Genomic DNA, 21,043 nt, shown 5'->3' with positions numbered 1-21,043 from the left:
GGGGAAACAAGAGAGAGTGATAGGGCATCCATGGGTGCTCCTAGATTAGCCTCACTGCCTGGACCCCTCATCCTACCCTGGTGACAAAGAGGCTGCAATGGGGCAGGAGGAGGTTGCAAGGGAGACAGCAGGGGATATAGCTGAGGAAAGGGAAAGGAAACGGCATCCAGCTCCAAACTCCCAAGGCAGTGAGTCAGCCATACCTTGGATCTTCTCAGGGCCATAAGAGAACACAAACTCCACCTTCCCATACTCAGGAAAGCGGTCATCTGTCAGGGAGAGAGCAGAGTAAAGGGACCATCTCCATCTATGCTTCCAGTAGCACCCACACAGTCACCCCAAACATGCTCCACAGCTTAAGGCAGGGAGTTGGCAGGGATATCCCTGCATGGGGCAGTGCATCTCAGCCCCCAGAACAACCCCAAAGCAGCCACTATGCATCAGTACTGGTTTTGGTAATGAAAGGGATGACGGTGCCACCAGTCCACACGCAGCACCACACCCTGCAGATGGAGTAGGGGTGCCCTGCTTGGTAGCAGTGGATCTGGGATGGGTGCCCAGATGCCTCACGATGAGACTAGAGTTACAGGGGCAGGAGGATGAGGGAGTTTGGAGAAGGGAGGTGCTGGGGCAGTTACCTCTGAAGGCCTCATCCAGGTCCTCCTTGCCAAAGACAACGTCAAGGTCGTGCACAGCGCACGTGTGGAACTGCACACGGAAAATCACATCACGGGTAGGACTGCGAAACTTCTTGTGGTAGCACTTCAGCTGCAGAGGGGAGTGGGGATGGGCCATCAGGATAAGCCCCCAGAGCTTGGCAAAGGGGAATCTGGGGATCCCGACACAAGGCCTGTCCCCTGGCTGCTTTCTACGCGGAGGATCCTTACCAAGATATCGCCCTTGAGCAGCAAGCCGGGCTCAATGGTGATGCAGATCCCTGTCTGGCTGTCTCCTTGCACGTTGCTGCAGAGAGGGATGGTGGGAGGATGTGAGCTGTGGTGCAGAGGCCTCCAAGAGCTCCCAGCACCACCTCAACCAGCCCTTCTACCCAAATCCGACCAGGAAAGGTGCAAAGCTGCCCCCCCCCCCCCCACTGACAGAGAAGGGTTCCATCCATCACCCCAAGGGGCACCCATTCCCAGAGGAAGGAGGACAGGAAGCAGAAACTGAGGCACAGCTCAGTAAGGGTGGGAAAAATGCTAGGTGGGAGGGTTTGACCAGGGTCCAAGTGCTGAGACTGGGCTATCAGCCATCTGTCCAGCTCCCTTAGTCAAGCAGGGCATTGGACACAGAGGGAATCTCAGGGAAGACTCTCCTCCCTGCCTCAGTTGCCCTGACAGAAGCCCTCCCCTTCACAGTGTACCGCCGAGGGGCTGCCTCTGGGTGGTGGCGTCAGCAGTCGCAGACAAAGGAAGAAAGGAGTTGGATTTCACAGGCAAGATAAACCTGGAGTTTATTACAGGCATCCCATAAACAGTCTATTAAAAGCTGAAAGGCGAGACTGGGATGGCAGTAAATCTCAGCTAACGGGGACTGCAGGGAAGGGAGATTCTGGTCCAGGGGGTTAAAATGGGAATACCCCAGAGGTGAGGTGCTCTGCTCCCTCCAGGGAGGCCAGGAGCCATGGGTCTCAGACTGGGGTGTGACGCTGGCAGAGTGTATGGGAGGCTGGAGAAACTGACTCCTGCTTTGCCTTCGCCAGTGCCTGCTCCCAGGAGTAGTGTCAGAAAAGAATTGTGCGGAGATTAAAACAGGAGGAAAATATTTTTTTGGAGAAAGAAAGAGGGCTTTTAGGACTAATCCAAGCAGGAGGAGCAGTTCTTTGGGCAGGGAGAGAAAAAATGCCTTCATCACACCTGGGACGTGTCCCCATCTCTGTCCCCATTCCCTCTAGGGACACCCAGCCTCAGGCTCCGCGCAGCCCCAGGCTCCCTCTGCTGATACACAGAGTCACTACAGCCCTCCCGGCAGAAGGGCCCAGTAAGGCCCAGTACAGCCAGATACCACCTCCAAAGAAAAGGACGCCCCGTTTTTTCAGTTCCCTGGACCACAAACAGACTAAGCGCAGAGCACCAGACTGCAGGGGACTTGGCCTTGACCCTCTCCATCTTCCCCTGCTTGTCTTGCCCCCCATGCTGGGGAGGAGGAAAGCCCCCATGGCAAGGAGATAGTTACTAGATCCCCGAGGTGTAGACGGGCTGCATGGCCTGGTAGATTTTCAGGAAGGGACGACAACCTGGAAGACATCAAGGCGGGAAGAAAAGGCACACTCCTGTTAGGCGGCTGGGTGGAGGGGCCAGGGCAGGGATTAGTCACAGGGGAGAAATCCAAACAGGGAGGGAGCCAAGGCAAACAGCCGCTCCCCATCCCAACCAGCCCGCACCAACCACGGGCAACGTCTGAGATGGGCAGAAAGGGATGCTCTGGATGAGCTGGGAAAGGCGAAAGCCCCTGCAGCCCAGTTTGGGTCCTGCATGCCAAACCCCATCTTCATCTGGTGCCATCCTCCCGAAAGCTGGTAGAAAAGCACTGTCACCCCACAGCTCAGGTTAGTGCCCAGCACGGGGAGGGCACCCCCCGAGGGCAAGGTAGCACCCTGCCAATAGGAGTGAACAATCTCTGAAAGGGAAGGGAAATTCAAATTGCCGAGGAAATAATGAGGAAAATATTGCCCATTGAGGACAAGCCTGGCCATGCAGTGTGGGGTGGTGGGGTGGTGGGGAATGAGGCTGGGGGAAGGAGTCGGGGGCACCTACCGCCTTTCGACTCAAAGTTGGGGATGCCGTGCATGATGACGTGGTGGAGGAAGAGGGGCTTGTTGTTCATCTTGATGCTGCCAGAGAGGAGCCCACTGAAGTAATGGATGTACCTGAAGGAAAGACAGGCAGCTCAAGAGCAGGACCCACAAAGAGCATCCGCCTTGGACCCTGCATCCAACCACTCTGGCTCTGGGGACAAAACCCAGTCTGCAACGGCTTGCCAGAACCCACCTCTTTTGGGATGGCTGTCCCACTGGCACCACCTTGTCCTCATAGAAGCGTTTCATGGCAAACCTGTCCAGAGCCTGGTCAGCGCTGTGGGGCAGATGAGGTTGAAGGAAAGTACTGGCACCAGCACCCCAGCACCACTGGTGTGGAGGTCAGCAGTGGGCCCCAGGGCCACCCCAGGATCGCATGTCCCTCTCACCTGGCTGAGATGTTGCTGTAGTGCATGTAGGCAGCCACCACCACCCCCAGCCGGCCACGGTTCCCCTGCGGGCACACAGCAGAAGGGGTGTCATGGGGGCAGTGGTGCCTGCGAGCGACCGGGCACAGCCGTCCCACACTGAGGCAGGCACACACTGGTCCCTATACGCACACACCAGCACGCACACCCCCCAACCCTTATTAGACACACACTAATCTATGCATACATGCTGACACCTACCCACATACCAAGCCACCAACCACCACATTCCCTGCATCCTTTGGCCTCTGAGGCCACTCGGCCTCATCTCTGTAGCCCCGCAGACCTCCAGTGCCCCCATCACTGCACACCCTGGGAATGGGTCCAGCCCACCTTGTTGTGCAGCACCACCACATTGTGTGCCGCCGCATTGAGCCACGTGTCCATGGCTTTGCAAATGCTGCAAATCTTCTCCAGCGCTGGGGTGTGCATGTCAGGCCACCCAAAATCCAGCACCTGAGCAGGGGGAACAGCCAGAGGTCACATCCACATGCACTCCCTGCAGAGTCCTCAGCCTGCCCGTGTGCAAAGCCCAGGGCATGTACCCAGGGTGGGCACCACTGTGTTGCTCTGATGTGCCCCTCCCAACCCCAACCCTGCACCCCACTGCCCAGGCCCCTGGCCCAGGGAGGCCATCATGGTCCCAGATCTCAGGCCCCTCACCCCAGGTCACTTGGCTCAGCTGCTCAGGGTTCCCCCATGGTCACAGGGATAAGGACAATGCCTTATGGAGGTCTCCAAGAGATCCCGAACAGCCAGGTTTGGGCTGGGAATGGGAGAGGGGGAAGGCAATGGGAGTCAGGCTGAGATACCACAAACCCAGTGGGAACTCTCAGTGCTTTTCTCAGGGTGGGTTCTAGCTGGGTGGAATAGAGAAGGCTGTTCCTCCCCCAGACATCTTATAGCAGGGAGTTGGTCCTGCAAACAGCCCTGCCCTCAGGCCCAAGATTCCCTCTGCTTCCCACAGCTGTGACCCACCTTGGGGTGAAGTTTGTTGACATCACGTCTCCGTTCAGATAGGTTGAAAAGCTTCAGAGAAGAGGAAAAACAGAGTGAGGGGACATCTTCCTACCTCGCTGCTACCTCTCACCTCTTCCTCACCCCAAAGCCTCCCCAAATCCTGCCATTAGAGTAACACCTTGCCACAGGGAGACACAATCATCAAAAACTCCCAGGGTGAGTTTCAAAGAAGGAAAAAAATCTATCCACCTTAGTGCAAAGACCCTCCCCTCACCAGAGCTAAGCCCAGATAGAGACAAGGATGCAGTATCCACCCCCTGCAAGCACCCCATCCCTAGGGTCTGAGCACCCCAGCCCCTTCCCCAGTCTGACAGGGACGCAGCTGTGCCCCTCACCACGTAGTTGTTCCCATGCTTGGACTTCAGCATGTGAGCCACTTCACGGAGGTTGCTGCAGTAACTCTGCTCCTCAGCCACACTGGGGTAGGAGACGGCAATGATCCGCTCCGTGATGTACACCAGGTCCAGCTCACAGCTGCTCTCCATGGCCGTAGTCAGGCTCATGCTCCTGGGCAAGAGGGACCGCTGTCAAGGAATGGCATGGGGAGGGGACACAGTGACCCTTCCCCAACCTGTGGGATGGGCTGGGACACATGGGGACACAGCAGCAGAGCTGCCTGCACCCTTTCCCCTGCTCCCAGTCCCATTGGGGTGTCTAGGGGACTCAAGGATGGTGGATCATAACCCCTGTATCTTCTCCATTGGGAGCATCTCCCAGGTGTAGCACATCTGGAGAAGCAAAGTGTTGGCAGAGAGGGGGAGCTTCATGCAATGCAGAGATGGTCACCAGAAAGGTGCCAAAAAAAAACTGCTAAGGAAAAACACACTTGCAGCTCATTACAGTATCTCCAGAAAGTGAAATTGAGGCATCTACCTGGATGTTTTGCAGCGTGACTGCCCACTCCTGGAGGATTTTGTGGCATCCTAAAGAACCAGAGAGGAAAAGCAAGTTACTGCCACAACCCAGTCACAGACAGCACAGGGGTCCTGCTGGGGCTGGGTGTGATGGTGCTGCCGACGCATCCCACCCCCACCACACTGCACTGCACATGGTAACACCCCCAAAAAATCTCCAGATATTACCCACCAAGCATCCCAGTGGCACAAACACCTTGACACCATCATTGTCCCCCCTCATCCCACAAGCAAAACCCAAGTCTCACAACCACAGCAGCTGGGACCAGCCACCACAGGCACTGTGGGACTGGTGCCTTGGCAAAGGGTCCCAGGGGACCTTTTGGGAGGATGCTGAGCATGTAGACACAGTCTAAGGCATGTCAGAAGTCTCTCCTGTCTCTGTTAGGCTGCGTACACACACCTGGTGGGACAGAGCTGCTTTGGCCCTACCCAGAGCAGAGGCAGGTTCGCTGCCCAAGCAGCATTGAGGAGCCAGCCAGGCACAGCAGTTTGCTTTGGCCCCAGCTCTCCCGAGCCAAATGCCTGGAGGAAATGTTTGAGCTCTCAGAGCAGGAAACTTCTATTTATGCATGTTCCCCGGCCTCGAGAATTTCATCTGCAGCCGGCTTGCTCAGTGACTTTGTGACCTCAGCCGAAAAACAAAGCAGGGTTTCCAAAAAAAACTGCTAAGGAAAAACACACTCGCAGCTCATTAGTTATAGTATCTCCAGCTAATAAGCAGGAGTCATTTAAAGACTAATATTGGGCAGACAACATGTCCCAAGCACCTGGAAGGATCAGAAATAAGAGATGCATCCTGCAGCTGTTTCCCAGGATGCCCCTTCTGTCCATGAAGCTGCAGGACCTGCTGCCACTCTCCTCGGGCTGCAGCATCCCACAACCATTACATCAAAGGGAAGTGGGAGAGAGGTTTCCGACACTTTTCACCTGCCATCTCCCATCCAGTGCAGTCCCAGAGCTGCTCCGGTGGGCAGCCAGCGTCACCCTCCCTTGCTCCTTTCAAGGTCAGGCTGCCTGGTGGAGCAGGGCCAGGCTCAGTAGCCCCAGAGCCTAGGGACAACAGTCTCCCCTCCCAGCCAAAGCTGCTCCAGAAGGCAGCAGCCCTGCCTGAGCGCCCAAGGGTGCTTGGGCAGGAGTGACAATTCCCCCTCCAGGTTCTCCTCAGGGTGCCCCAAATTTCCTGCTCACCCCAGAAACACCCCAGCATTGCTGAGAGCAAATAAGGAGTTAAAATGCAGCAAAAAGAGAAGTAAAACCTTTCCTGGGAGAGCTAGGGTGTATGGAACAAGCCTGACCCAGAATGTGGGCTCGTCCCTGCATCACCCACCAGTGACCAGGATAAGATCTCCACTGTGGACCCTGCTCTGCCCCAAACCTTTGTAACAGAGACATCTGGGGTCCCCCACCCACACCACCAGCCAGGAGAGCCCACATCACCACACCCAGACACAGCAGCCTCCCAGTCCAGCCTTGCCCAAAGGAGATCTGACATGGGGCAACACAGACTCATGCTCCTCTCCCATGGAGTAAACTGAGGCACAGGAGAGCGAGCCAGATGGGAACACCAGAGCCCCTCTCCCTCACCATACCTTGACAGCAGTGAGACCCTTGCTAATCCATTTCCATGCCATGGCAGCTCCACTCCTGACACTCTCCAGGCCCAGGAGAGTGGGTGCTCGCAGAGAGGGCCCTCCAGTGTCCCCTGCCCCATCAAGAGCCCTCAGGCTCTGCCCTGCTCCCTGAGCTCTGCCCTACTCCCCCTGATCTAACCACAGCTGCACTGACAGCTCTACCACCAGCCCCTGCACGAGGAAGAGTCAGCCTGCGATCAGCTGATAGGAGAAAACGCTCATGTTATTAAACACTCCTGCCCGCCACTGGACTGGGAGATCCTGCAAACATCCTCTCTGGAGGAGAGACTCCAGCCAAGCCAGTATAGGCCAGTCCAGCCCAGCACAGGACAGGCTGGTCCCAGTCACATTGGGTTGAAGACCCCTCTGGCAACACCATCGAGAATATGCCTCCCAGTCCCAAGCTAACTTGGCATGTCCTCAGGCTCCTGGAAGCATCCAAAACCCAGAGGTCCCTTCTACTTGGAAAGGGTGATGAGAGGCACAAGAAAGGCTGCAAAAATACCAAGAAACTTCCCCAAAAGAGAGCAAAGCCAGCAAAGGAGGCTCCTGATTGGATTTTTCTAGCTGTGGGTGCTCTTTCTCCAGCTCAGACAAGGGCAGCAAACATGTCCTGGATAACCAAAGGGATGAGGCAAAGCCAGATCCCAGGTGAGGAAGGCTTTCACCCTCTTCCTCATGGGAACCATCATGCCTCCATCCCTTGGGTCCCAGCCCCAGTGCACAGGGAGGCCAGCAAGCTGGCTGTGGGCAAGGGCGGGGGAAGCCGTCCACGTTGACTTTGGCAGTGCATTTGTCTACACTGTCTTAGCAATTTCATGTCCATAGATTAAATAACAGATCCCCGGCTCTGAGACAGGAAAGCCAGCTTTGCAGCAAAAGCCCTGGCCCCCACTACGCCAGTCTCCACCATAACCTCTTCCACCAACCCTGGGCATCTCACTTGGCCTTTGGCATGGCCATCATCACCTTGGCTGGCAGGGAGGGAGGGCTGGGGGGTCCCAGGGATATTGGGAGACCACAGGAGCATCCTGGATTGAGGGATTTTGGCTTCAGGGGGTGCTTGCAGCAATGGGACAGGCACGAGTAGCCCCTCCAGGAGGCCTTGAGGCAGAGATCAGCCTCCATGACTGGTCGCACTTACCAGGGTGTCTACCTGCTTGGTGATGCTCTCCCCCGGGGATGGCTGCAGGCAGGAGGAAGGGGAGAGAGAAAAAGGCAAGCAAGAGAGAAGGAGAGATTGAGAGACATGCACACAGAGCAGGGACCACAGCCAAAATTCCCCCCTAGCTATTTCTGGTCCTTCCTAGGAAATGCTCGATGGTCCCACTTCCTTCCTTGCACACCAATATATCCACTCTTCCTAAAGGCTGGGAATCCCTCAAAACCTAAGCACAGAACTGGGGCAATACTCAGGTACCAAGGATGCTGCCATCCTGCCTCCCAGCAGCCACCTCTCACACTCAACCAGTGTCACAGATTGGGAGCACTCAGCTAAACCCTCAGCTTGCTCCATGATGGGCACCCAGTGCCCTCCACATCCCCAGGGTCCCAGATAGATCCTCCATGGTCAGACCCTACAGCCAGCAGGTAAACAATGGGGCAAGCCTGTGCAGTCCCATACCCAGCCTGGCCACTGGCCACCAGCAGGCTCACCTCCTCAAGACAAAACCGGCCCCACAGAGCCAGTAAAGGACCCCGATGGGAGCAGAACCAGGGTCTGAGATCTTCAAAGTAGGCAAATTTAGTGACACGCCACTGGAGTCTACAGAGAGCTCTGAAACAGGGCTGGAGACAGGAATTAACTTCCTGAGGTTGGGGAGAGCATCTGGACCCCAAATACAGGGAGCAGAGGACAGATACCTCTGCCTGAGGATGGTGGTTGGGGTGACTGAGGGTGGCACAGCAAAGGGACCCAGCTTGGTGGTTTATATGAGTCTTGGGACCAGGAAGATGGAGGGAACCCCCAAAACCAGGCTGCTCCAGCCCTGGCAGCAGGGCCAGGGCAGATATTTCCAGCCACGGGACAGGGCAAACCCCTTTTGATTTCCTCTCAAAGCCACAGTAACGGTCCCAGCTCGAAGCCAACATGTTTTTGCTGGTGATAAGTGCCCGGGGAGGTTGGCAGGGGCGGCAGGGTGCAGGCAGAGATTAAACCCGGGGCAGATAACCACCACGGGGCCCCAGGGCAGGCAGCGTGCTCCACTCCCACCCCATCCCCTCACTCATTTGGGCTCTTGCGCTGCTCTGATGAGCTTGCAGAGGGTTGTCTCCTACACCCACCCACCAGGGCCCAGCTATGGGGTGCCCAGCCCAGGGCCCCCTGTGAGGCACAGACACTGCAAGCACTGCCAGGCTGCTGAGCCCGAGCTGAAACCCTGCCAGGGCCTCCTCTCCCCAGCGCCTGCCCCAGCAAGCCTTGGTACACTCCAGAGCAAAAAAAGAAGGGCGGCCACGCTAGCCCCAGGCTCTGCCAGTCTCCCTGCTGCCACGTGCCTGCTTTGCCTGCTGCCACAGGCATTGCCAGGCTGGGCATGGGGCAAGGGAGCTGCTTTGCTGGCAAGACGCTGCCTGGTGGGCACCATCGCATCACACTTCCCAAACCTCTGGCTTGGACATGGCCCTGCTCCAGGTGACATCTCGGTGCCCTTGCTACTCCCAGAGCCTAGTCATGGCCTAGAGCAGTGTGGCAAAGGTCTGTGGCTGCCTGCCCAGTGCCCCTGCACCCATCCTCCTCAGGACAGGGTGAACAGAGATGGCGCGCCCAGCTGCTTTCCTGGTGTCCAGAGAGCACAGGGTGGGAAGGGCTGTGAGTCGCCCTGGCCCCAGCAGATCATTAAAGGTCCCCAGGAGGGACAAAAGGAGATGGTGACAGTAACAAGAGCTGCAAATGCACAGCCTTGGGCGCCCTGAGCCAAAGGCACATCTGGTACAACCATCTCCGGGCGTGCAAGAAACCGCCCTGGCTGTGGCCAGGGAGGGAAGGCCCTCTGTACCGGGGGACCCTGGAGCCCTGGCTGGTCACGTCCCATCTGCCTCTCCCTCTCAGCAACCCTGCAAGTTCCTCTTCCCTGAAAGCTCCAACTCCAGGAGTCCTACAATGGCTGGGCTGCCCCAGCTTGTGCTGCTCAGATGTGGGATGGCCTGCAGCCAGCAATACTGGGGGACACAGCACTGAAATGGGGGGTGCCCTTACCCTCAGCTCAGGATCCCTTTGGTTTTGGGGGTGAAAGATTCACATCCTGAAGCCTCTGGGTAGAGAGAGCCCCACACCCAGTGCAGAACAGGGTGTCCAGTCCCATCTAGCATCCCCAGAGCCCCACTCATGGCTCACAGTGAGGTGTCACTTACCAACTCATAGTTGACAGTGGGGGAGCAGGGGGTCACAGCCTACAAGGAAGCAGAAGAGAGCCAAGATTAGTTCCTGCAGCCCCCTGCACAGCATGGGGCATGGGAAGGGGCTGGGCTGCAGCATTCACCCCCCACCCACTCCCAAGGGCCCACCCAAGGGAGTGACAGGGTCACCCACAGCCCTGCCGTTCCAGGCAGGAGCCCAGGCAGCATCCCTAGGTCAAGGCTGAGCTTCCTGGGAATGGACTCAAGGCCATGGCAGAAGTGCCATTCATCCTTGGCCAGGGAGCCAGGACAGCCCCAGCCCAGTCCGGGTGGGCACGGCGGGCACGGCACAGCACAGCACAGGGCGGATGCTTGATGCCAAGAGCAGCTCCTGGAACAAACTGCAACCCGGCCTCGTGAGCTCCTCCAGCCGCCAGCTGAACAGCCCGGCTATTGTTACCTTAATTACCAGCGGCAATTACTGACAATTAACCTTGGGTTTTGCGTGCACCCCAGTCCGCCGGGAAGCAGCAGCATGCCAGGGTGGGAGAGGCAGCGCCTCGTTGGTGCCGGGGCAGCGGGAAGAGGTGCTCCAGCCCCGTATTGGCCCAGAGATGCCAACAGTAGCTGGAGGGTGTGATTAGGGACACTTTGACCTCTACAAACCCCACCACTGAGTCCCTAGGAGCCGTGACCCCTCCCTTCAGCCATCCCCTGCCCCATGCCAGGATGGAGCCAAGACAGCAAACATCACCCAGGGGCTGGTCCCCCACCACGGCAGCATGGGGACCCCCTGCACCCCACTCAGTCTCTCCTGCCCTGGGCCATAAAAAGAAGGATTTACCACAAGCACCCCACTTGGAGCACCCAAATCCCAGCCCATCCCGGACCCCACAGGGTGATGGCCAGTGCCTGCTCCCCTCCCCGGCTGCCAGCCTGCTCTCATCCCCTCTCGCTGTTTTTTTCAGGGGTTCCGTCTGCTTGTGCTCCCTTCCCCTGTGCATTATTATTATGATTTTATTCTAATGCAGAAACGCTTCCATAAAAGGCCCCTTTCCCTGCCCCGCGGCGCTGGCCCCGCGCCAGCCTCCCTGGAATGTTCTCCGGCAGCGAGCCGCTGCTGCTGCTGCGGACGGAGCTGACGAGGGCTGTGCCGTACCCCGCACCGTGCCCCGCACGCTGCCACACTCTTTCCCTGGGGATGCTCAACCAAGGGCCCCTGGCCCCCACCCAGTCCCAGCTCCAAGGCCAGTGACGGGGGGAGATGCACAGCTCCCCCACCACAGGAATGCTTGTCCCACAGCCAGGTAGGGTTCATGCCCACCCCTCCTCTGCTGTCAGCATGAGGAAGTTTGCAGGCTACAAATGCTCCTCTGGCTGGAAAAGCAAGAAAACTGGGGTGCCTGTGGTTGTATTTCCCTGTCCTAGCGGATTCTCTGATGTCTATATGGGCTTGTGGTCACCCAACACTAGTCTTCCCATCCACAGGAGACACCAACCCAGGTCATATGGCACTCTCTCATCTCAGAAAGGCAGTTTTAAGAGGACTGCAGGAATGTAAAGCTGTTTTCAGCTACCATCCCTCTCTCAAGTTTGGCTCAAACGTGCCCCCAGTTCAAGGAGAAGAGGCAAGACTCTGACCCAGTCAACGGACCACTTCGTAGAATTCCAGCTCCTGACCTAGAGGTGCAGGAGCACCCGTCCTGCCCCATAGGACCGGCGAGAGTATCACTTCATACAGTACCGTGGCAAACCCCAGAACCACCACCATCTCTGCCCTCAGGGATGCCTGCACCTCCCAGTGCAGGGGGTGGTGGGAAAGGCGGGGGGACCTGCACACCCCTGGTCCAGGCTTTGCCTTGCTGTGGCAGACACAGCAGCCTTTCTTCTCCCCCTCACCGGTGTTTGCATTCCTGCCGGCTGGCCCCCGCCGCTGCGACCCCGCCGCCCGGCAGCCCTGCCCAAGAATGTGAGGAACGAGGCGCAGCAGGGCTGCCGCCCACCCCACCAGTCCCCCACGGCCCCCCACCCGGCCCCCCAGGTCGCAGCCCCATCCCTTCCAGCAGCCACATCCCACAAGCTTCTGCCTTGAGACCCGAGTTTTGCCAAGCAGAAAAATCAGTTTCCCTGTGAACAAGACCCTGTGGCCACGAGTGATGGGATTCCCTGATGTCTCATAAAGGGTTGGGCACACCCTGCAGCCTTCCGCTGGAGAGTGGTGATGGGCTCCCTGACTCATCTCCAGCTGTCACTATACCTAGAGATACCTGATACCCTTTAGATGTCCAAGACCAGAATTAAACACCTGGCTGGCAAATCCCTGACAATCCCCAGCCATGCCACCACAGGGTATAGTAGCCCATGAGATCCCTCTTCCACCCTTCCAGCTGCAGCTCGGGGACTGACCTCTGCACCACATATTCCCGACAGGACTTCAGCACCATTTCACAAGCACTGAGCGAGGCTGGAGGAATGCAGATATCCACCACGTACCCAGGGATGAGACACCTCAGAGCCTTCTCCATGCTGCAACCCCCGCTCGCACCTCCTTCCCTCAACACCTCCTTCCTGTCCCTCCTCCTCCCTCAGCAAAATAACCCCTGCACCCGTGGAGGTGCCCAGGGTCATTGCCAGGTCCTGCTCCAGCTGGAGCATCCCCATGAGTTGTAGCCCCAACCTGTAAGATGCCAGCAGGGCTAGGGGAAAACAAACCTCCATGGAGGGGCCCTGCGATTCAGGAACAGGCTGGATCAGTGCAGTAGTGGGCGCACTGGGGTCTCCCCAGCTGGGCTGCTGGAGCGGGGCGAGCGCTGGCCCATGGCCCACAGCATGGCCCGTCTGACTGCCGGTGGGTGATCCAGGCCCATCTCTGACGCATATCCCTTCCTTTGGGTGGCGGTTTTTGTTTTTCCCTTCCCCAGGAGCTCCGATAAACATTCCGGAGCTGGCTGATATCCGGGCTGGTGCTGACCCTTACGATGCCGGGAGCAGATGCAGCCACCTCAGCCCTCACACAGACCCCAGCACACCATAGACACTTCCCATGGCCAGGCACTGAGATGCCAGCAAGCCTGCCCTGCTGGTGTGGTCAGAGCTGGAGACGTGCTGTCAAAAGGGACACTCCAGCATCCTGGACCCTCCCAAAGTGAGCCAGCATCAGGCAGGCACAGCCCTCGTTGCTCTACCACTCAGAAGGGATGTGGACCCCAAAAGAGGGAAGCAAGGCACCCTACTCCCTCCAGCTCTGGTATGGGTTCCCCTGCCCAATCCACTCTGTGGGCTGGAAATGCAGTTGCCAAAGAGTGTAGTGACTCAGTGGCCAGATTGGCATCCCATGAGACAAGGCTGGGTAGCATCAGGGCCAGCTCAGCCCATGTCACCCCACCTCATGGGGTCCAACATCACCACTCAAGGGACCAATTTCTCCCTAGCAAGTTCACCTCAGCTTTGTGCCAATCTTGCCCCAGCTGGGCTGTTAATCACCTCCCCATGCCCCCCACGACTTTCTGCTCACCCCAAGACCCTGCTCCTAGCAAGCAGGGGCCCGGGACAGCCATGGACCACAGCAACCCCCTCAGCCATCCCCAGGGCCCTTCCCCTACTTTCCAGTCCCTCCAGCCCTGACACAGCCACCAAGTCCCATCTTAGCCATGGTATGGGGCAGAGTGTGAGCCACCATCGGGAACCTCACACCAGAAGACACTTTTAAGTGACAGGTTGGGACCACCAAACTGGAGATGTTGGGGAACATTTTTCCCTCTCCAGCACCCCTGTTCCCCCCTTCCCCATGTGACAAGCCGCAGCATCCTTCCCCCCGTCAGGCATAAGGGACTATGGGGTCCAGGCTCTGGCCACCCCCCTGACCTTCACAGGGGTCAGGTACCTCCTGCCTACACCATATGCTGCCTGCTCCTGCCCTCACATTTTTTTGCAGCTCTGGCAAAACTCTTGTTTATGCAATACGTCCCCGGTAGGAGGACGGCATGTTTCCATCCACGCCCCTGCCCTCCCCCCGCCCCACCGCCCCAGCTCCACCCTGCCCAGCACAGCCCCAGTGTGCCAGGAACAGGGCAGGCACGCAGAGCCCCAGCCCTCTGGCACGGGGGTCTCAGGGAGGAGGCAGCACCTCAGCACCACACAGCCCCTCTCTGACTCCACCAGCACTCAGGGGCTCTGCTGCTTTTGGGATTTCTCCCGTCGGGTGGGGATAACTGGCAGATGCGCTGAAGGGCCGGGGAGCGGTTTGGCCAGTAGCTCAGGGTGAGTCATCTGGGCTGATGATGGGGCACAGAGGTCTCACCGCTCCCAGGCTTCCCTCCGAGAATCCCCAACCCTCCCTGCAGCTGGGCCAGGGACTGTCACTGTGCCATCCCCTCCATACCTGGATGCAGCCCCCATGCCAGGGCAGGTTGCCCTGTCCCTGCATTGCCCAAGAGATGCAGGGAGGATACCAGAGGGCAAAGAGCTATCCAGGGATGTTCCCCAAGCTGGGACAGATGCTATCTTCTCTGTCTCTTCCTCGGTATGTCCCCGAGGAGCCGCCCTGTGGCCCATCCCCGCCAGGAAGGCGGCAGCAAGATCAGGACAGAGGTTACCCGGTACATATAGCCTTGCAAATCAGGGATGAAATACCACAGAGGACACCAGCTGTTCCATCCCACAGTGGCCCTGGGGGCCACCACTGGCACCCCAAGGCACTCTGGGACCCATGGCACACTGGGAGCGTGATAGCTCCCAGCAGCCCATGGATGGCCTGGCCAGCAGCCCTGGCACGGGGACATGGGACAGGACAAGGAAAACAACATACAGGGAAGCTTCAAGGGGTTGCGATGGAGGCAGCAGCACCAAAATAGCCCTGGTTTCAACCCAAATAAGGGCAGGTCCCGGCTTTGGGGCGGTTTGAGCAATCAGCCCCGGTGTTGCCAAGTGCAGACTAGGGGAAGGGGGAGAAAGTAGCATCCTTGAGCCTGTTTGGAAGGAAAACGGGGTTTTCAGGGGTCAGGAGGGAGACAGAGGTGCCTCCATATAACCAGGACAGGGTCTGGCCCCACTCTGCCTGCAGGGACTGACTCGGCACAGGGCTGGCCACAGGCAGGGATATGCTGTGCTCCAGTGCCTAAAAAGGCAACATCTGGAGGCAGCAGGTCTGGATCCGGCCCCGCAGGCCAGCACGCGCCTGCCTGGCTCTGGCCCCACAGCCCCAGCCCTGTCCTGCTCTGCTCTGTCCTGCTCTGCCACCAGCACCCACTCATGGGTGCTGCCACCCCACTGTGGGGACATCCCTCACCCCAGTCCTGTGGGGACCCTACATTCAGCCTAAGGGAGAGCATGAGGTCACTGGCCCCCTGCACCAGAATCCCCCAAAGGACAGTGCAGGGATCCCCCCACCCCAACTCCCCAGAGCCAAACTGGCCAGCAGGATCGGCCAGGGAGCAGCTCTGGCACCAGGGATTGGCTGGCAACAGAGTAACAGTGGGACCACCTGGGACAGACTCTGCTGCAGGGGGGTTCACCAGGTCTGGTCAATGAACAGGTTGTTACATTGGATTGGTCAGTGCATGGATTCTTACATGGGACTGGGCAGCAATTGGATTCTCACCTGAGGCTGGTAATGCATGGATTCTCACACAGGATTGGCCAGCACGTGGATTCCTACATGGGATTAGTTACTGCACAGATTCTCACACAGAACTGGCCAGCACATGGATTCCTACATGGGATTAGTTACTGCATACATAGGATTGGTCAAAACATGGATTCTGACAGCTGACTGGTCAGAGCAGTGATTCCCATGCAGGATTGGTCAGAGCAGTGATTCCAGCACAGGATTGGCCAGTGCACAGATTCTCACATGAGACTGATCAGCACACGGATTCTAACATGGGATTGCTTGGAGCACGGTCATTCCTGTGGGATTGGCCGGCACACAGAACTGTCAGCAGTCTGTGCCCCATCCTGAGCACAGTGTGATCCTGTCCCACAGATACCCTCTGCCAGGCTGGTGGAACACCAGGCAAGCCCCTTTTTTGTGCACAGAGACCCAACTGCAGGCTTTGGGCTGCCTTAAAGCATCAGGGGCACCTGCCATTGCCCACACGTCTGTGACCCACGTCGAAGGAGTGGTCAAGGTGCCAAAATAAACCCTGGCTGCTCCAAGGGATCTATGCCCCCACAGCACCAAGCCCACTCGTGAGGGAAAGGTCCAAAGCAGATGGAGACGGGGTCAGTGCTGTGTCCTCACCCTGTGGGACGGAGCTGAATATGCTGCCAGGAAACTGAAATGATGAGCAGCACCTCCAAAACTGGCGTCCCCCATCTGTAGTGTTGAAGAGGTGAGGGAATAGGAGGGAGAAGTGGAGATGGAGCCACTTCCTCCTCCCCAGGGACTGTACTGTGGGGCTGCTCTTTTCCCTGTGTCCCAACATGCAGTAGGGAAGCTCCAATGCTGATCAGGGGCTGCCAGCACTATGATGGGATGCCCTGGGGATGGGCTGCAAGAAGCCAGGGACCAGATAGTGGCAAAGAAAGCAGGAGAGTGGCCCAGGGCCAGAAGCAAATGGACCCCTCAAGTCGGGACCCCAAAAGTAAGCCCCAAGACTCAGCACCCTCCCCAGGGTGGGCATCAGCCCCACAAAGCAGCATCCTGCTCTTCCTGAAACAGCAAGATCACTAATGAAGGGTCTTCGTTAGAAAGGGTGCAGGCTGGAGGCTCATTTTCTATAGCTCCACTTTCCCTGGGGGTGGCTTCAGACTCCAGGCAGGATAAACGTTGTCCTCCCAGTGCCACCACACTGTGGGTACAAGAGGTGCCCACTTGGTTGCCCCCCAAAACCACCCAACTCGAGGTGCCATGCATACCCAGGGGGCGCAGCCACTGTCACCTCCTGTCCCTGCCAGCTGTCCCAGCACCCACACTGGGGTCACGGGTCTCACAACCGGGGCTGACGCCAGTGCTGAGCGGGCTCAGGCGCCCGGGAATGGAGCACTTCTCTTTTTTTTCTTGTTTTCCCCTTAAACCCAAGCGGGCTGATGCCTCCCTCGCTCGGCCGTTTCCTCTCCCAGAAGCACAGCCCAAAAACATCTGCGCCGGGACCTGCCCTGACGGAGTTAACCCTCTGCGGGCCCTGCGGCGCCGAGGGGCCGGGGATCCCTGCCGGGGGTGGCGGCACGGGGGGGCTGGCACCCGCCGACACCTCGCCACTCATTAACTCGGGGTTTAACCATTGACGGTTCCGCGGCGGGACTGGGCAGGGGGGTTAACCCGTGGGCTGCCAGGGTGTCCCGGTCCAGGGACTGCCCCCACCGTGCCCCCCCCCCGCCCGGGTGACAGGCGCCCAGCATCGTCCCCTCGGCTGCGGGGCGGGAGCGGGGTGCCGGGGGCGGACCCCGGTTTCCCGCGCAGACCTCGCTCCCCGGGGACGTGTCCCTACGCACTTCAGGGGAGAGTGGGGGTGACGCAAACTCCAGCGCCTGTGTGTTCCCCTCGGGGGCACCCTGAGAGTCACCGGCCCCGGCGAGGCGGGGAGAGGGGCACGGGGGGCACGGACCCCCCCGGAGCCGCTCACAAGTCCCAGCCGGCAGCAAACCGGTCCTCAGCCCCTCCCCAAATCATCCTCCCTGCGAGCACCGCATCGCCCCTTCCAAGGACCCCCGGCCCCCCCATGCCCCCTCTGGTGACCGACAACTACGGACCCCCCAACACGGGGGGGCAGCACCCCCCCAACCACGCGCCACCCCATCACCGCTCGGATATCACGCGTGGCCCCCGCCCCCTGGAGAGATGACACCGCCTGCAGCACCCCCCTCCTGCCCCGGGGGTCTGAGGACCCCTGCGCCCTCGCCGCCCCCCCGTACCTGGTTCATGACGCTCCCGAAATCCATCCGGGGTCTCGCCTGCCTACATCCGAGAGGGACGGCACCGAAGCCTCACCTGGCCCGGGGGGCGCGGGGGGCGGCCGGAGGGTCCGGGGGGGGCAGGCGAGAGCCCGGCGTCGCCCGGGCGGGCAGGCGTGAAGGCAGACTGCAGGCAGAGCCCCCCTCCCTCCCCGGGCCAAGCCTGGAGAAGGAAGGAAGGAAGGAGGGAGGGAGGAGGGAGGGGAGGGAAGGAGGGGGAGAGCCGAAGGGTTTCTCTCCCCGCAAGCGGGACCCCGGCGATGGAGGGGCGCAGGGGGGTCCCGCCGGCTCCCCGCTCCCCTCCGCAGCCCCGGGGCGGCCGGGGGCTGGGGAGCCCGGGGGCGCCGGCCCCGGCCCTGGGGAGGAAGGGTGTCCCGGATGACTTTTTCCACCGCTCCCCTCCCTTCCCTCGCTTCTTCTCCCTCTTTCTTCTCCTCTTCCCTCTCTCCCCAGCTGCACGGCGCGCTCCAAGTCCGGCCCCGCACCGCTCCCCTCGCCTCCCCTAAAAACGCCCTTAAAGGCAACCGGGAACCTGACTCGAGCGGCTGGCCCTGGGGCGGGGGTGCCGGCAATTGGACAGACGACCCCCCCCCCCAAAAAAAAATTACCCCCCACACCTCCCCCTGCAAACTCCTCGCACCCCGTGCCGAGGGGCCACGGCGGGCAGCGGGCGCAGCGGGGTCGGGCCCTTATCACCCCGTGTGACGCCACCGGCGTCCCTGTGCCCTTGGCGGGGGGGTGGCAGGGACCGGTGTGTGGGGCCCTTCTTGGGGCCTGCCTGGCACCCCCTGGCACAACTTGGTCTCCCCCTGCCACATGCGGGACAAAGTGCCCAATTAATGGTCCTCGGGTGTCCTGCACCCCCAGTGTTGAGGAGGACGTGAAGATTTATCAGCCCATCTCTCAACTAAAAACCAAAGCCAAAATGCTGGAAAAGCCCCATCTGTCCTTCAGCATGTGGAGCCATGCCAGTCCCCCCTTGCCTGTCCCAAACCTGGAGTGTGCCTAGCATCCCCCTGGCTTTCCTCCCGTCTCCCTTCCTCCTTCTTCCTCCTCCTCCTCCTCAGGGGCTGCATGTTTATGGATGGTGCCCCGGTCTCCCTGGCCATCCCTGGGGCAGCCCAGCCCCAGCCTTGCTGTACTCAAATGCAAGTGCCGGGAAACCACAGGGCAAAGAGGGGAAGCCCACCAGCAGTGGCCCAGAGAGTGGCGAGCTGGCCAGGGAGGCAGCGAGCCAGGCACCCGGCCCAGTGCTGTTGACATTTTCTCACCCAACGCCTCCCCATTCCTGTTTGCGTTTCCGTCCTCAAGCCGTGGGCTCAGCCAAAAGGCTGGAGCTGGCTCTGCCGGAGCGGTGAAGAACCCCAACACCCCTCCTACCTTGCTGTCCCCCTCAAAAGTCACCAGGGAGGGGTTTTTGGTAAACGGTTCTCCCTTTGGAACCTTCCAAAACTCCTGTAAGGGGCCCCATCCCTGCGAGTACAGTCCGAGTCCAGGAGATCCTTCCCAGCCCCTCCATGCCTCAGTTTCCACAGCAGCCCAACAGTGCCATGGGATGGGAACACCAACAGGCACTGTGGAGCCTTCCCACTGCCAAGGACAAAGCACCAGAGCCCCAACATCTCTGGAGAGTACCTCCTCACCCCCTTCCCAAGCAAGTACCAGCACCTCTGCCCTCCCCAGCACCCAAGGGCACAGGGCCAGATCCCAACAGCCACCACTCTAGGGACAAAACCCCATGGCCGGGATCCACTGACACCCCTGAACAAGTCCCACCAGCACCATAGCCCACAAAAAGCAGGCATCCCAAAAAGAGGGGAGTGCTGCAACTAGGATGGAGGGCCAATGAACATCCTGCACCAGCGGAAAACAGCTCCAGACTCCAGCTCGGCTCCAGACTCCAGCTCAGCTCCAGCATAGATCCCTGCACAGATCCCGGAGCCCCAGTTCCTTGGGGGGCAGCCACAGGATGGCTCCCAGGCCCTGGGAAACAGCAACAGCAGAAGAGCTAGGGCCAGATGGGAAAGTATCAGCAACCGAACAGGATGGAAATGAGTGGGTGAGCGAAGGGCACTGATAGCACGTCCCTGTCCCATGAGGGCAATGACAGGAGCTGTCCCCTGAGGACATGACGTGTCTCGTTCACAGAACACAGCCAGAGAATTCCTGACAACATCTCTGAACTCCAGCCACCAAAATACCTCCCAGAGCCATTGGGTCAAAGTGCCAGTGGGAGCAGGTCCAGCAGTCAGCAAACTGGCTGCAGTGAGAGGGTCCTCCCAGGACGCCCAGACAAACCACCCCCCACGTAAACCAGCTCCTCCACAACCCAAAACAAACACTCTTGAGCATCGCCACCACAGGTGTCAGCAGAAAAAGGGAGACCTGGGGACCAGAAACCCACATGGGGGTCATCTCCAGAGATGAAAGCACACAGGAGATGAAGCTGCCATGCAGAGTCTGTAGAGCCTCTCTTGAGCCAGATCTTTCGGCTGTTTTGGGATCAGTGCTGCCCCCTTGGAGGAAGCTGGGGGTCCCCAGGGTCCCAGCACCCTTCCGAGGGTAGGTCCCAGGAGGGGTGACCATGGCGGGTGCAAACTGGTCTAGGAAACGAAAAAATCATTGGGAAACGAGGCAGGCCTGGACCCTGCCTCCCACCATGGCAGGGCTCTGGGAAGCTGGATGCAGCTCTGGGAGCTGCCGAGGAGGGAGGCTGGTGGTCTCTGCCACCCCAGCTGTCACCTCCCACGCCAGCTCTGGCCAGTGCTCACCAGTGCAGTGAGTGTGGCCAGTCTCAGCAGCCCATCTCCCCTGCCCACCCTCCCTTTGCAGCACCCGGAGGGTGCAGAGAAGGGCCCCAGCTCCTCTGAGCAGCCGAGCCGACCCCCCACAGGAGCTGAGAGGCCGAATATTTGGGCAGTGACGTAAAGAAGGGGAAAAAAGGAAAGAGGGAGGGGAAAAAAAACAGAACCCCCTCCAGGACCTGATGCATAAACACGACCTGGCACAGCACCGGGGCAG

General features: G+C 59.3%; 1 protein-coding gene across 5 annotated transcripts in view; it reads right to left on the bottom strand.

Moving 5' to 3' along the window:
* TNS1 (tensin 1) overlaps positions 1 to 18,174 on the bottom strand; it is a 53,859-nt gene extending 35,685 nt beyond the window's left edge. For 2 of the 5 annotated variants that reach the window (XM_032692677.1, XM_032692678.1), the window contains exons 1-13: positions 10,145 to 10,180; positions 7,938 to 7,979; positions 5,119 to 5,168; positions 4,581 to 4,752; positions 4,204 to 4,254; positions 3,559 to 3,681; positions 3,187 to 3,251; positions 2,991 to 3,074; positions 2,757 to 2,869; positions 2,176 to 2,236; positions 888 to 963; positions 639 to 768; positions 204 to 269 (exon numbers count right to left, since the gene is read on the bottom strand). In XM_032692677.1, the coding sequence (XP_032548568.1) occupies positions 204 to 269; positions 639 to 768; positions 888 to 963; positions 2,176 to 2,236; positions 2,757 to 2,869; positions 2,991 to 3,074; positions 3,187 to 3,251; positions 3,559 to 3,681; positions 4,204 to 4,254; positions 4,581 to 4,748 (937 nt within the window). In that variant the 5' untranslated portion in view covers positions 4,749 to 4,752; positions 5,119 to 5,168; positions 7,938 to 7,979; positions 10,145 to 10,180. Of the gene's footprint in view, positions 1 to 203; positions 270 to 638; positions 769 to 887; positions 964 to 2,175; positions 2,237 to 2,756; positions 2,870 to 2,990; positions 3,075 to 3,186; positions 3,252 to 3,558; positions 3,682 to 4,203; positions 4,255 to 4,580; positions 4,753 to 5,118; positions 5,169 to 7,937; positions 7,980 to 10,144; positions 10,184 to 17,983 lie in introns of those variants that run through there. The other 3 variants (XM_032692679.1, XM_032692680.1, XM_032692681.1) reach the window with 2 other exon arrangements.
* Between the last annotated feature and the right edge of the window lie 2,869 nt (positions 18,175 to 21,043).

Source organism: Chiroxiphia lanceolata, chromosome 7 (assembly GCF_009829145.1).
Source record: "Chiroxiphia lanceolata isolate bChiLan1 chromosome 7, bChiLan1.pri, whole genome shotgun sequence".
NCBI classification, from domain to species: Eukaryota; Metazoa; Chordata; class Aves; order Passeriformes; family Pipridae; genus Chiroxiphia; species Chiroxiphia lanceolata.
This window is presented reverse-complemented; position numbering and strand designations above follow the sequence as displayed.